Source organism: Acanthochromis polyacanthus, chromosome 18 (genome assembly GCF_021347895.1).
Source record: "Acanthochromis polyacanthus isolate Apoly-LR-REF ecotype Palm Island chromosome 18, KAUST_Apoly_ChrSc, whole genome shotgun sequence".
NCBI lineage: Eukaryota > Metazoa > Chordata > Actinopteri > Pomacentridae > Acanthochromis > Acanthochromis polyacanthus.
Genome location: NC_067130.1, coordinates 22,448,310 through 22,464,727, shown reverse-complemented (window position 1 = coordinate 22,464,727; position 16,418 = coordinate 22,448,310). Strand labels below are relative to the sequence as shown.

Genomic DNA, 16,418 nt, shown 5'->3' with positions numbered 1-16,418 from the left:
ACACAGGGACAGTACATCTACTGTCCCTGCTGCTGTCCTAGACTGACGACTGACCTTCGGCAGCTGAAAACAGATGGCAGACAATGATGAAGGGAAGGAAGAAACATTGAGGAGACTAAGTGCCTTTATGGATTGTACCATCAGTATATAGAGGAGGTGGCAGATATCAAGTAATCCTACCAGGGACTAGAAAACACTGGTTTGAAGGACAGCACAGAAGCCGTAGTCATGGCGGCAAGAATGTGCCATTAGCACCAGTGGTGATAAGAGTCTTTAGGGATGTGAGCCCCACTAGGAAGGGGCTCCAGGTGTAACATCTGAGGTGTCAGTCCCACATATATATGTGTTTTCTCAATCTTGGAGAAAACACGGCCTAGTCTGAGAAATTTGTGCAGTATCTTAACTGTTCTTAGGTCTGCACTCTCCTGGACAGAGACGACTAAATTCATCAAGTACAGAAGGGCATTCATCCCAGCTCTCCTGTTACATATTCACAGAAACCTAAGTCCTTACTTAAGTGGACTTTGTTAGTTTTGATCCCATCGCTCTCACTCTAAGTCACTAGTAAATAAACACAAAAACATGACTATAGTATTAAAGTAAGTGCTTCTACCTGTGTTCACTGTCATGAACACAACCCTTTCTATGCAAAATCCAACCAAAGCCACCGCAAATGCAAATTTATAAAGTTTAGGTAAACAAGACCTGAAACATGACAGGTGTAATTATGCATAGGTAACTGTCGTTTTATTGTTTTATTTACCTTTTTCCAAAATGGTGAACAAAGCAAAAGGCTTTTCAACATGGCATCTACATTTCCAGCACATAGCATTTTGCAGCAAACACTTTGTAAATCCTTGAAAAGAAAGACTGACATAGTATCTTTTTCCAGATTAATCTTAAAATTTCAGAGTTCCCAAGCATAGTATTTTCTGTTAACCTATAGGAGATAAACACCAGATGATTATTTTTGCACACTTAAGTAGAGTATTACATGCTATTTCCTGTCTCTCTCAAAGGTCAGGCTTACTAATGTTTTTCAGTATGACACTCTTAATCCAGGAACAAGTGTGCTCCTTGCTAATGCACAGAGCATATTCTGCATATTTGTTTCAGCTTGGAGATTATATCATCTGACAGAAGATTCCATTTCTAGATGCTGGAACAGAAAACATCGACCTGTAGGGGAGAATATCCTGTTCTACATTCCTGAACTTGTTTGGAGATGAGAGCAAACAAGAAGAATTAGGTTTGTCTTCATCCTGTCTCCTTGGTTAGGGAACAACAACAATAACAAAAACAGGATGAAGAGATGACATTTTTTTATGCAGCACAAAAAGATGGGTGAAAAGGCAAAGGTGCACCGCCAGCTGAGTCTGACGCTCAGGATAGCAGACACTCAGTAGGTAGACAGCAGCAAGCAGAAAGTCAAGACTTTAGACAGGTACTTTGTATATTTCATCTATTGTTTGCAGATGTGGAGTTGCAGAATCATTAATGTTGTGAGAAAATGTGATGATGTTTGTAGAAAGTAACATTTTGTTGGTTCTACTGCTGGTGTTTTTCAAATGTAGGTTTTATAATATTGATGGGAGTGGAAAGATCAGTTCTTGCAATCATTTTTTTCAATTGTCTAATTGTCAAGTATTGCTTGTTAACCCAAGAGACTTGTAAATACTATAGAAAGTATAGTAAAACAGAAAAGAATAAATAAATAACTACAATAACAATACAGAAATAAAAAAAAGATGACAACACTTAAATAGATGTTCTAAAACATTTTTTTAAAATCCTGTTTTATAAAATAAAGTTTAGAATGTAGCAGTTAATGGATTACAAGGGTGGAACTCAGTTATTATTGAAATAGTAAAGAATACCTTAAAAAATGATTGCAGAAATTGCAATGCTGCAAGATTTAGAAGAAAATGTCAGCTTTATGGAGGGATAAGTGCGTGCAGTGAACTGATATGGTTGTTGTATTAAAGCTGCTGTGCACCTTAACCCGTGTAATGTATTGGTTACATATCTTATAATTTTAAATTGCTTTGTCATTTTAACATGCAGCAAAACAAGATGTCAGTGCAGTGAAATTCGTAGCTTACTGCGTATGTACCTAGTGGCCTGCTTAAGCGGTTTCTAGAATTATTTGTAATCATCACTCACGCTTGACTGAACACATCAAAACTACGAAGCAACATATATGGAATTTTGTAGCAAACAAACAATTGTGAAATAACTCTAAACATGTTTTATATTTTAGATTCCTCAAAATAGCCATCCTTCACTTTGATTACTGCTTTGCACACTCTTGGCATTCTCTCCATGAGCTTCATGAGTTAGTCACCTGAAATGGTTTTCACTTCACAGGTGTTACTTGTCAAGGTTCATTTGTGGAATTTCTTGCCTTCTTAACTGGGTTGGGACCATCAGTTGTGTTGTGCAGAAGTGACGTCGGTACACAGCTGACAACAGTTAGAATCCATATTATGGCCAGAACCAATCAGCTAAGTAAAGAGAAACGACAGTCCATCATTACTTTAAGAACTGAAGGTAAGTCAATCTGGAAAATTGCAAAAACTTTGAATGTATGCCCAAGTGCAGTCACAAGAACCATCAAGCGCTATGACGGAACTGGCTCACTTGAGGACTGCTCCAGGAAAGGAAGACCAAGAGTCACTTCTGCTGCTGAGTTCATCTGAGCCACCAGCCTCAGAAATGGCAAATTAACAGCCCAGATAAATTTAACACAGAGTTCTAGCAGCAGACACATCTATACATCAACTGTTCAAGAGACTGCATCGATCAAGCCTTTATGGTCAAATGGCTGCTAAGAAACCACTGCTAAGGAAAAGCAACAAGCAGATGACATTTGTTTAGGCCAAGAAACACAAGGAATGGACACTAGACCAGTGGAAATCTGTGCTTTGGTCTGAATAGTCCAAATTTGAGATATTTGGTTCCACTCGCCATGTCTTTGTGCAACACAGAAAAGGTAACGGATGGGCTCTACATGTATGGTTCCCACCATGAAGCATGGATTTTTAAAAACAAACTAATCAGTCAATTAAGCGGTTATCCGATAATTTTTTTGTGCCGAATATCGGCATCGGCATCTCAAAAATCCACATCAGTCAGGCCCTAATGCCATCCCATCTGGTTTGCATTTAGTTGGACCATCATTTATTTTTCAACAGGACAATAACCCCCATCACACCTCCAGGCCGTGTAAGGGCTATTTGACCAAGAACGAAAGTGATGGAGTGCTGCGTCAGATGACCTGGCCTCCACAGTTACCTGACCTAAACCTAATCCTGATGGTTTGGGATGAGATGGACCACAGAGTGAAGGCAAAAGGGCCAACAAGTGCTCAGCATCTCTGGGAGCTCCTTCAAGACTGTTGGAAAACCATTTCAAGTGACTAACTCATGAAGCTCATCCAGAGTCCAGAGAATGCCAAGGGTGTGCAAAGCAGTAATCAAAGCTATTTTGAACAATCTAAAACAAAACATATTTAGACTTATTTCACACTTTTTTTGTTTACTACATAATTCCATGTGTGTTCATTCATAGTTTTGATGTCTTCAGTGAGAATCTACAATGTAAACGGTCATGAGAAAACAGAAAAAACATTAAATGAGAAGGTTGTCCAAACTTTTGACTGGTAGTGTATCTCATAACTTGAAAATGCTTTGTCATTCGAACATGCAAAAATAAATAAGATGTCACTGCAGTGAAATTCTTAGCTTGCTGTATATGTACAGTCGAGGTCAAAAGTTTACATACGCTTGTAAGAACATAATGTCATGGCTCTCTTGAGTTTCCAGTCATTTCTACAACTCTGATAGAGTGATTGGAACAGATACTTTTTTGTCACAAAAAACGTTCATGAAGTTTGGTTCTTTTATGACTTTATTATGGATTAACAGAAAAAGTGACCAAATTTGCTGGGTCAAAAATATACATACAGCAACATGAATTAGCAATTTTGGTGACTTAGAAAGTTGTGTCAATGAAATGAGCTTCATAGCATGGCCTCTTAACTTCTTGTGAGTGATTATGAGCGACTACAGCTGGTTACTTCTCTGAGGCCATTTAAATAGGGCTCAGTGGATACAAATGCCCACAAATGCTACAACGAGAAAGTCAAAGGAGCTCAGCACGGATCTGAAAAAGTGAATCATTGACTTGAACAAGTCAGGAAAGTCACTTGGAGCCATTTCAAAGCAGCTGCAGGAACACAGTGAGGAAATGGAAGACCACAGGCTCAGTTCTCGTTAAGGCCCGGAGTGGCAGGCCAAGAAAAATCTCAGATAAGCAGAGGTGAAGGATGGGGAGAACAGTCAAACTCAACCCACAGACCAGCTCCAAAGATCTAAAACATGATCTTGCTGCAGATGGTGTCACTGTGCATCCTTCAACTATTCAGTGCACTTTGCACAAGGGGATGCTGTATGGGAGAGTAATGCAAAAGAAGCTTTTTCTGCGCACATGGCACAAACTGAGTCGCTTGAGGTATGCTAAAGCACAAACCAGCTTCATTTTGGAATAAGGTGCTGTGGACTAATGAAACTAAAATTGAGTTATTTGGACATAACAAGGGGCGGTATGCATGGCGGATGAAGGACACACCATTCCAAGACAAACACTTGTTACCCACAGTAAAATTTGGTGGTGGTTCCATCATGCTGTGGGGCTGTGTGGCCAGTGCAGGTACTGGCAATCTTGTTAAAGTTGAAGGTCGCATGGATTCCAGTCAGTATCAGTAGATTCTTGCCAACAATGTTCAAGAATCAGTGACAAAGTTGAAGTTGCGCCGGGGCTGGATACTTCAACAAGACAACGACCCTAAACACTGTTCAAATTCTACTAAGGCATTCGTGCAGAAGAACAAGTACAACGTTCTGGAATGGCCATCTCGGTCCCCAGACCTGAATATTACTGAAAATCTGTGGTGTGATTTAAAGCAGGCTGTCCATGCTTGGAAACCATCAAACCTGATTGAACTGGAGATGTTTTGTAAAGAAGAATGGTCAAAAATACCTTCAACTAGAATCAGACCCTCATTGGAAGCTATAGGAAGTGTTTAGAGGGTGTTATTTCTGCAAAAGGAGGATCTACTAAATATTGATGTAATTTTTCTGTTGGGGTGCCCAAATTTATGCACCTGCCTACTTTTGTTTAAATAATTATTGCACTTTCTGTAAATCCTAACTTCAATTCACTTCTCATATATCACTGTGTTCATCTGCTATACGATATATTAAACTGAAATTGCTGATCCGAACAACCATTGATTTATAAAGGAAAATCTTGAAAATTATCAGGGGTGCCCAAACTTTTGCATACCACTGTTATGTATGATTTAATTTTTCTTCTCCTTTGTTTTGTAATAGCAACTTCTGTGATGTGCATGAGGCCTTTTTTTATGTCAATGATAAATTCATTTATTTTGATGAATATATAAATCCCTGGACTTTCATAACTCATGTTACAGCAAGGCTTTTGCTCATGTCTATAATTATCTGCACATTCAGAACATATCACACATAACTGTGTTTGATATGCGGAAGAGAAGACCTGTTGTACGTATCCTCTACACTTATGCAAAAAAGTGCAGTATAAAGTACAATAAGTATCTCTGAACTGTATACTGTAACTATATACTTAAAGTCAATATATACAACATATATAAACATCTGAAATTTGTACTGTTGTGAATGTACTTAGTTCCATTCCACCAGTGATAAACACAACACGTCCCCCAGCTTCTACATTTTATTCAACAGAAAGGACCACTGGCCCCATTTCCACACTCATTGTTGATAAAATGTTGGTTTGCATAAAAACAAGTTACCTCATGTACACTCTGACACATTAGAAAAACACATTTCTAGTCATAGTATTCATACAGTCTCTTGTCATTCTTCTCACAAATGACACAAATTCCTGCCACCCTGCCCCACTACTGTCCATCACCAGATTGGCCCAAATGTAAAAAAAAATATATATTTTTCTTATTTATTGAATATTATATATGAGGCATTAACAATTTTTTCAGAGTTGAGAGAGCTCTGCTGTGACTTTTGTAAATATTGATTCAATATGTGTGGTTTGTAGTTTTTAAGGTGGCACAGAGAGTGAGTCAGAGTTCTGTTAGTTTCTTCCAACCTGCAGATGCGTTCCCAAGAATTGTGCAGCTTTTCTTTTTTTTTTGCCTCATTGGAAGTAACACTGAACTAACCAAATAAAGGGGGAAATATATTTCAGATGTCTGTATGGTGTAAACAAACACTGAGATGAGGAGTCAGAGGAAACATAAGACTGAAGAGGCAATGAGTAAGTGATAAGGTTGCTGACAAACAGAGTGAGTCAGCTCCACTTACACACACTGACCAAGCTCAAAGGTTTGGCGCATCGTGACACATTGTGAAAAAGTGTATTTTGTTCAAACCCACAACAGGAAAATGTAGTTCAAAATTCCAGTGTAGAACTCAGTTTCCAAAGATGCCAAATGTGTCAGACTGAATTGTGAAATTTATTGGAAGTGGGTCTAAAGATGTCTGGAACATTTCTACAAATGTGTGATGACTCATTTTTAAAAACACACAAGAAAGTTGCAAAAATGTAGAACAGTTATCATAGAACAAAATGGTTGCATTCTATGAAAAGCTGTTGTTGTAGTGTAACCATCATATACTGGAGATTTAATAAAGGTTTGGAAAAACCTGATACTGTCACACAGTGAGGGGTGAGATACTTTTAAAAATCCTAATGCTATGTAAGGGAAAATCAAAGGGGAAGGAGCACGTGGTATATTAAGGTGTTAATCATCTAGATGAGGTGTGCAGTTCTGCTGCTACTCTAGCTGCTGATAAGAAGAGTGATCAGCAACAATAGTATCCACCTGTCCCTTTCACCTTACTTACTGTCTCTGAACAATGTCCAAACCCAATAGCTGCTCTGGGGCCCCCAGACCCATAGGGGCTCACATCAAAACACCCACTGCTATTGTATTCTATGAAGTCACATATCAGTTGCAAGGTAACACGTGTCATTGCATCAGCTCTTGGGCAGTTGCACTGTTATGTGTTGTAACACCACCTATGGAGAGCCTCCCTAATATTAATGAACCACACCTTACAGCCTATATGCTTTTAAACTCAAATACATCCATAAGAATACAGAGTAGGTTGATACACTGCTGTTCAAAAGTTTGGGGTCACTTAGAAATGTCCTTATTTTTCGGGGGGAAAAGCATTTTTTTCAATGAAGATGATGTTAAATTAGTCAGAAATCCAGTCTGGACATTGTTAATGCGGTAAATGACTCTTGTAACTGGAAACGGCTGATTTGTAATGGAATATCTAAATAGGGGTAAAGAGGAACATTTCCAGCAACCATCACTCCTCTGTCCTAATGCTACATTGTGTTAGCTAATGATGTTAAAAGGCTAATCGATGATTAGAAAACCCTTGTGCAGTTATGTTAGCACATGGATAAAAGTGTGAGTTTTCATGGAAAACATGAAATTGAGTGGGTGACCCCAAATTTTTGAACACTAGTGTAAACACAAGGGTTTACATTGTCAATGGAAATATTTCACATTCCAAGAGGATATTATAAAGTATATCTTGTCCCATAACCATATTAAATTTGATCCAGTAGGTGAAGGTGACACAATGCTAGAAAACATTCAAACCTGTACATTTTTTACATGCAACTTGTTCTGATGGCCCAAGTCTTAGTTTCCAGAATGAAACCAATTCAGTCTGTTTGTCTTCAGTGAATTCATTCTTTGTTTCTTTTCCAATGCTGCCGGTCATGATTTCCAAAGTGGACAGTTTCCAAATTCATCACATAGACATTTTTATCAGCTCTAAATGAGTTGAATCAATAATATATCTTAGAAAAACTATTTTCTAAGATATATATATGTGTGTGTATATATATATATATATATATATATATATATATATATATACATACATACATATATATACACAGGACAATTTACTAGAAAATGCAGTTAAAGTTTTTGGTTGTATGACAGTATAAATCCACAGCAGTCCCTCTCACATCCTGAAATTAGTCCACTTTCTTCGGTTTGCGATTCTTCCACATGATAACTGCAGTGAAGGCCCCTGCGGAAAGAATAAGAATGCTATTAACTGTCATTGAATTTTTAATACACAGTGAATTTAGATCCTGAAGACTGGGGACGCTGAAGATTAGTTCTTAATCAGTTAATTGCTGTCAATGACTTAATCAGTCAATCCAATATAAAAGACAAGGGACAGGCATGTCAGAGAATGTAGTGTAGATCAGTTGTAGTTCCTGGTCTTACTGTATAAGATGGAGTTACAGGTGTGTTTGCAAAAAAAAACTCCCTCCTCTCCAGTTGTTAACTGTGGTAGTTGTGCTGATAAACTCCATAGCATGAAGTCATAAGTAAGTGTCTGGCAACCATCCAGTGTAGCTAGCTAGCTGAGGCGCATACTAACACTAAGCTAGGAATGCCAAATGCCAACACAGGCTGGGAGGTGAGTGTTTGTCAGCAGGACTCTGATTGCATTACTAATTGGTTTGAAACTGTTTTTAAGCCAAGTCTAAATTGTTTTTAGTTTGTAGCACATTGAGACTCAGACGAGAGAAAAATGTATTACAAATACAATTTGTTATCATTATTATTACATGCTTTCAACAACAATTCAACTAAAATGAAGTAGTATGAGTACAAATGTATTTTAAAGGCAGCAATAAATACTGGCAGATTTCTTGGACTGTAAAAACTGCTGCGACAGTGTTTCTGGACGTGTTCCTGCTGAGCAGCTGTTGTTAGCAGTTCGACTGACGTTAACTACAGTGAACATGTCACTCCATCATATGGAACAGTTACGAGGAACACTGAGATATCAAACTGCTGGGAAGAGATTCATAAAGCCACTTACTGTGACAGACTGCAGCTTGTTTGCAGTGTTTAATACCTGAACAGTAATTTAAAATGAAGGAATTAGTTTGTGTTTATTATATAATTCAGTAACCAGGTGTTTATCCGTTCTACAAATTCCTAATATAACTGAGCTGTGCTTGTAGGGAACATGAATGTCATTAGTGACAAGTGGTTACATCTACTCTATAACTAGAATTTAAGAAAACTGTTCAAAAGTTGCATCAGTGTGCAGAATGAGTGTAAGTTCCAGCGAGAATCAGTGAAGGCGTGTGCTTTCTTTTATAAAGCAAATAGCGTACTGACCTATACAGAGGAGCAGTATTACTGCTGCAATGCCTGGAAGAATGACCGAGTACTCTCTGGGCAGGAAATATTTGTGCAGTACGTGATCGTTTTCCACAAACGGCTGGAAAAAGACAAAAAAACACATGGTTGCAAAATGGCTTCAAAACTTCACACAACGTCAAGCATCACGTAATGATAATAATAATATATTGTGAGCCAGAACAAGAAAACAGATGAAAGCAGTTCAAATGATCCATTTTCAATAATGAGATATCGGTGCAGGGAGGAAAACATCCATCCATCCATTCTCTATACACCGCTTTATCCTCACTAGGGTCGCAGGGGGGCTGGAGCCTATCCCAGCTGACTCGGGCGAAGGCAGGGGACACCCTGGACAGGTCGCCAGTCTGTCACAGGGCCACATATACAGACAAATAATCACACTCACATTCACAACTATGGGCAATTTAGAGTAATCAATTAACCTCAGCATATTTTTGGACTGTGGGAGGAAGCCGGAGTGCCCGGAGAAAACCCACGCATGCACAGGGAAAACATGCAAACTCCAAGCAGAAAGATCCCGGGAAAGCTGGGAAGCGAATCAGGAATCTTCTTGCTGCAAGGCGAAACTGCTAACCACTGTGCCACTGTGAAGCCCAGGGAGGAAAACAGTTCATGCTAAGTGATTTGGACTTATATTTTAAAGGGCGCTATGAGTAAAGGGACAAACAGAAAAGATGCAAACTCTAAGCAAGAACTTCCTGCTTTTGGTTGCTCTGTGGACAGTAGAATGGTTTTGCAAGGTGTTAGGATTTATTTAAGCATTTATTGTGTAATTAATGTATGAGTTGGACTGACCTGAATAGAGGGAGAGCATTAACCCTAGGTTTTGAATGGCTAAATACATGATGGATACAAACAGGTCATGCTGGAAAGTTACAGCTGCACACACACACATCAGTACAAAGAGTGTTTTCACACATACACACACCAAAAAGATAGATTGGCTTTGCTTCACAGTATATTCTTATTTCCTTATAAGGTAATAATTAATTGCACTGAAACTGCTAAACTCTAGGTTGTTTAAGGGTGGAAACCATAATAATCCTCTCTACGAGATACCAGTAATGGCTGCATCACATCACAGCTAACAAAGGAATAAGACTAACAAGTAGAGAGTGGGAAAAGGTTGGCAGGAGGGTTCTTTTCACAGAGTGATGTTCTTGGAAATTGGATGAATCATGTTCCAAGAGATATGGACATGTCTGTGCACCAACTAATGGAAGAGCTAAGTCTAAACCACGGTTTATTCCCACCTTTGGCCAATCACATTTCAATATTTGAATTATACGTTTGTGTTCCAACCAACCATATTTCACCATACCGTATAAAATGTTCTGTTTATTTCAGATTTTATCCTTTTCTGGGAGGCTGTTCCAAACAGAAAAGGTCCTTGTACAAGATTCTTTTCAGACACTGATATTTACAAAATAAACAGCTTAATAGGAGAGGAGTAGTTTGTCTTCCATGTCAAACAATGAACACGCTCAACAAGCACACTGATAAGGGCCTGACACACCTGCAAAGCGCATGTAATTAGGTAGGGACTCAAACAGAACTTACCAGGACGATGACCCACACAGAATAGTATGTAAACAGCAGGAGGCTAAAGACAACAAGACTCATACCAACTGCTTGATCCACTCCTGTAGCCTGAAAATAAAGGAACATAAATTGAACAGAAGGCCTCTGAAGAGTGTTCAACGTTGCACACATGACCAATTTCACCTGAATGACGTGAAATTTTCTCCAGACTTACGTGAATGAATATTAGATAACAGTAAAGGTACTAATGGCAAGATATTTATTTTTGACTTAAAGGAATGTTCTAACATCAGGATGCAGTCCCATTTAGTGTGGTGATTCCTGAAGAATGATTAATAAAGATCAGAGCAGCAGAGCCTCAGACAGCCTGACTTTCAGTTTCCTTTCACAATATTACAATTATATCTTTCAAACTCCCTGTACTCATAACCATGACAACATCACAAGGCCTGAGATTTCAGCCTAGAGTCACAGAAGATGTCAAACAAATGTTTTCACAGGTTGTGTAGAACACCTTCCGATTAACAGATTCATCCTCATGTGTAACATAGGTGGTTAATTTAAAAATGTTTGGGGTGGTCAAAGTCTTTTGTTCTCAAATAACACATGACAGAAGCAACCGCAGGGTTTAAAATGACTACTGTAAGGTGCTGGAAGGAAAAGCAAAGGTTCTAAAGACTCGTCTCATTTCACTATCTGAGCCTCCTCGACTCCTCTGTCCTGCTGCCGCTGACCTTTCTCAGCTACTTCTGTCTCAGTTTTCACCATATGCATCTTAGGAACTAAGACATCCTTCAAGATAGCATGCTAAAATTGATAGGGGATAGATAGAGGAGGCTGCCAGAGGAGCTATAAACAAGGATGGACAAGTGCGTCCTGGACCTTTCAGCACCTGTGATGTAGAAAATAAGACGACACACAGCCAAAATATAAGACTGAAAAATGTGTCTATATAACATACATCAGTTACTCAGAATATATATTACTTGTTCTCTGTATTGTACTCTTTGTGTGTCTCGCTTCTTTTCTACTTATCGGATTATGCTTCTGTGTTCATGCACACATTATTGTCCATCCTGTCATCAAATCAGGTCTGCTCTCCTGACACAAATCATAAAATACACCAGGAGGTTGTACAAAAACAACACAGATGATCCAGCTGTGCCACATGGTGAATTTCACTGACACTTCTTTAAAGCGAGTGATGTTCAGCCTCCCCTGCAGAGAGAGGGTGTTCCAGTTTACCTGGCGATCAGGTGAACTGGTGATAGTTGCTGTCTCCAGATGTTTTTTCCGCAGTTTCGTCACGACCAGATCTGGCTGTGTGTGAAGATATAGATACTAGATAAAGAAGACCTCGCCAAAAAACGGTGGCATTGCTACTTTGTAAAGTCTATGTCCATGCAACTACCATCTACAGACAGTAAAAGAAATGTGCTGGCCGAAATAAAAAACACGTTTTTCAAGAACAGTGAGAGGATTAGAAACGATGTAATCCTGCGATAACATTACAAGACCACAGTTTTACTCATCATGCTACTGATCAGTCCGATAAACATCCTGCTTCATCCACATAGATCACTGTCATTCTGTCAGGCGTTGAACACCTGGTGATTGTTCAGGGAACACACCTACGTCAACTGGGAATAGTCACAACACAGGCTGCCTGGTTAATAACGAGCCAGAAAACTAGTTATTGCCTCACCAAGAAAACCCACAACATAGAAGCACGTCCACTGTTGTGTTGTGTGTTTGTGTGTTCAGTGGAACAGATCCAGAGCAGAACTTTAAGCTTAACTCAGGTTTGTTTACAGAAACACTCAGACCCACAGTAGCCTCCCAGTCATTTGCTAAAATGCATCCGAACAAACTAAGACCACGCTGTCAAAACTAGTCACTCAGAAAACAATAAAACACATTCAGTCATCCATGTCATAACCTGTTATTTCAGACCATGTTAACCGCTAACAATATTTTTTAAAAAAGGGATCCCATCTGGTCAAAACAAGCAATATACACTGACAGTCATTAAAAACTTTGAGACCATATTTTTCAACATAATTTTTATTCTGAAGCCCGAAACTAGATTTTCTTCATATGAATCATTTGTTTAGCATATTGGCATACACAAACAAAAATCTAAAGTTTCAAGAATGACTTCAAATAAAGAATTTCACAAAAGAAAACAGCGCCTGCCAAACACAAAGTCACAACAGTCAATACAGAGTATGGCCTCCATTTGCTTCGATGCAGGCAGCAATCCGTCGGCGCATGCTTTGGACCAGGCTTCTGATTGTGGGTTGGGAACAGCCCATACGCCTGGCTACATCACTGTAGCTCAAACCGGCCTCCACCATACCCAGTGCCCGGAGACGTTGTTCATGACGCGGCATGATGCTGTTCACTGGACTAACAATGGTGGCCTTTTTTGGGCCTTTATATAGGCCTTCAAACCCCATTCTCAAATTGTGCAGATACTCACTGAGTATTGCTTGGTGTGTATTTGGTTCACTTTTGCAAAGTGACCAACCCATGTGCAATGAATCATGACAAAATGACAACTCATCATTATCTCAACTACCAGGGCACTAGATCATCAGTAAATCCACAATGAATAATTACAAGCCCCCTACAAGTAGAATTCTGCGTACATTTCTACCTCAAAGTTTCTATTGGCTGTCAGTATATTTGCTTCAGTACTATACAGTCTGAGTTATTATACTATGCAGGTGTTTTTTAGTTTGCAATATATTTTCGTTATCCTTTTTGCATCCCTGTAAAGCGTTTTGCTTCGTGCCTTTATTTTCCACAAGTAAAATACCACATGCAAAGATGCCACAAAATAAAGGACATTGAGACTAATTCCTGATTCATCCTTGTTATATGTAGTCTACTTTAATAAAGTGAAAAGAGTTTAATCTTATATGATAATAACATACTAAATCATTTGACAAATCACTCAAACATCTAAGACAAAATTTTGTCAGTTAAGTAATGGCCTTTAGTTAATGCTTTGGCCAGAGTAACAAAGTATATTGAATGACTATTTCTAAAGGTCTGTCACAATGACTCTCTGACTATCTCTGTACTGACAGCTGCAATATTTCACAAACTGCAAAATAATTGGATGGCAAAGTATACTGGAATTGTATCTGCTTTAGAAACAAGGCTGGAGACTGAGAGACTCTTTACTTCCATCCATCCATCCTCTATACATCGCTTTATCCTCACTAGGGTCGCGGAGGGTGCTGGAGCCTATCTCAGCTGACTCGGGCGAAGGCAGGGGACACCCTGGACAGGTCGCTAGTCTGTCACAGTACATATACAGACAAACAATCACTCTCACATTCACACCTACGGGCAATTTAGAGTGATCAGTTCACCTCAGCATATTTTTGGACTGTGGGAGGAATCCGGAGTACCCGGAGAAAACCCACACACGCACAGGGAGAACATGCAAACTCCATGCAGAAAGATCCCAGGCCCAAGCCGGGACGTGAACTCGGGACCTTCGTGCTGCAAGGCGAAAGTGCTAACCACTGTTCCACTATGCAGCCCCCCTTTACTTCCACTTTTTCAAAAAATATTGTTAGCAGTGATTGTGGTCTGAAATGAACGGGTTAGGACATGGATGACTGAATGTGCTTTTATTGTTTTCTGAGTGACTAGTTTGAGCAATGTAGTCTCAGTTTGTTCGGATGCATTTTAGCAAATCAAGCCAATGTTATACTGACTGCTATGATAGGAGGATACTGTGGGCCTGAGCGTTTCTGTGAAACAGCCCGAGTTAAGCTTGAAGTTCTGCTCTGGATTTGTTCCACTGAATGCACAGACTAACACACAATACACCAGTGAACATGCTTCTATGTTGTACGTTTTTTTTTTTTGGTGAGACAACAACTAGTTTTCTGGCTCGTTATTTACCCTTTAATGCGCAGTGTGGGTCTGGAGATTGCCATTTTCCATTGGATTTGGATCACTTTTGATCCCTGTTGGGCATTAAAGCGTGCTGTGAATATCCCCAGTTGACGTGGGCGTGTTTCCTCAACAATCACCAGGTGTTCAACGCCTGACAGAATGACAATGATCTACGTGGATGAAGCAGGATGTTTATTGGACTGATCGGTAGCACGATGAGTAAAATTGTGGTCTCGTAATGTTATCGCAGAATTACATCATTTCTAATCCTCTTACCGTTCTTGAAAAATGTGTTTTATTTATTTCGGCCAGGACATTTCTTTTTACTGTCTGTAGATGATAGTTACATGAATATAGACTTTACTAAATAGCGATGCCGACGGTTTTCGGCGGTCTTCTTTATCTTCGCACACAGCCAGGTCTGGTTGTGACGAATTTGCGGACGAAACATCTGGAGACGATAACTATCGCCAGTTAACCTGGAACAAGTGAACTTTCACTCACAGTCCATTCAAACATGTGAAAATTAACAGCTACACTGCTATATTTGCAAATATACGCATGACATTAGCCCTTAGATACGCTTAGTTTATGAAATAACAGCTCTTCCATTAATTTGGCGTAGTTTGGAAAAAAAAACCCAAACCTTTAATTGTTTCCAGTGAAACCTAACAGGTTGTCGTGGATGACTGAGGAAATAAACGTTTGGAATGTTAAGAATATTTAGTATTAGTTGACAGGTTTTATAAGCCAGTCAGTCTGTCTGTATTTAAACGGGTGTGCACGAAAACTGAGACAAAACGATTAGTCAATAATCGCTTTAAGGCTAAATATGAAGCTACAAGCTAACATGAGTCCGATGTGTTTCATGAGTTGCTGCAGGAACCGGAGAGCTGCGGACAGAAGAACCGTCACTTCACTGTCTGTTCTTTTATCAACTGCCTTTATTCCACCTGTTTAAATGTAATTATCTTATCTTTCTTACCATTTCTGACCAGCAGCCAGGTGATGTTATTTGCTGACGCTTCCTGCTCTTCTTCTTTGTGTAGAGAAATCCGGCTAACAGCGTCCATCTGAGGAGCGCTGATGCCTCCTACTGGCGGGTCGCCACAGCACCCTCATGTCACAATGTGTCTGAGCAGGAATCTTTGACTTCTGTTACAATTAGATAATCAATCATTTAATTTACTTAGTTATTTTATAAATCCACATGAATTTGTATTTCTAAACCTTATTCTAAATTCTGAGATAAAGTTTACTACTATAGTTATAATTGTTATACAGGTTATTCTACAATTCTACAATTTGAATAAGCAGGCGCTTTTATCCAAAGCGACATACATCTGACAGTAAACACAACACAAGCAAAGATGTAGTCAGGAGAAAGCAACCATAAAACAAGAGCCATAAAACAAGTTCCAGTGTGACAATAGGACTGTGGTTTCTACAGGCAGTGTGGGGGTTAATAGGATTTTTTTTATTGTAGTCTGTCAAGTGCAAAGGTGTTCAGTGAAGACCAGATGGAACAGAGTTTGGTAAGTTGTTTCACCACTGGGGAACCACAGAGAAGAGTCTAGCCACTTACTGGCCTTGTTGTGGTGGTTGTATCAAGCACATTTTGTTGGCCGAGCGCAGTGAGTGGGAGGGAGTGTACACCTGA

The 16,418-nt window shown here is 39.3% G+C and overlaps 1 protein-coding gene across 1 annotated transcript; it reads right to left on the bottom strand.

Moving 5' to 3' along the window:
* Positions 1-5,762: 5,762 nt before the first annotated feature.
* On the bottom strand, positions 5,763-15,842 carry dpm2 (dolichyl-phosphate mannosyltransferase subunit 2, regulatory). The gene is made up of 4 exons (XM_022219140.2): positions 15,744-15,842; positions 10,859-10,948; positions 9,254-9,356; positions 5,763-8,141 (listed from the first exon to the last, which is right to left on the bottom strand). The coding sequence occupies exons 1-4, from the start codon at positions 15,744-15,746 to the stop codon at positions 8,086-8,088; spliced, it is 252 nt and encodes an 83-aa protein (XP_022074832.1). The 5' UTR covers positions 15,747-15,842; the 3' UTR covers positions 5,763-8,085.
* Between the last annotated feature and the right edge of the window lie 576 nt (positions 15,843-16,418).

Bases quoted from the DNA above. Each gene is read 5' to 3' on its own strand.
- dpm2 (XM_022219140.2), bottom strand. The intron at 9,357-10,858 runs GTAAGTTCTGTT...GTCTTTTTCCAG, and splicing joins CTGTGTGGGTCATCGTCCTG to CCGTTTGTGGAAAACGATCA. The intron at 8,142-9,253 runs GTCAGTACGCTA...TTCTTTCCGCAG, and splicing joins AATACTGCTCCTCTGTATAG to GGGCCTTCACTGCAGTTATC.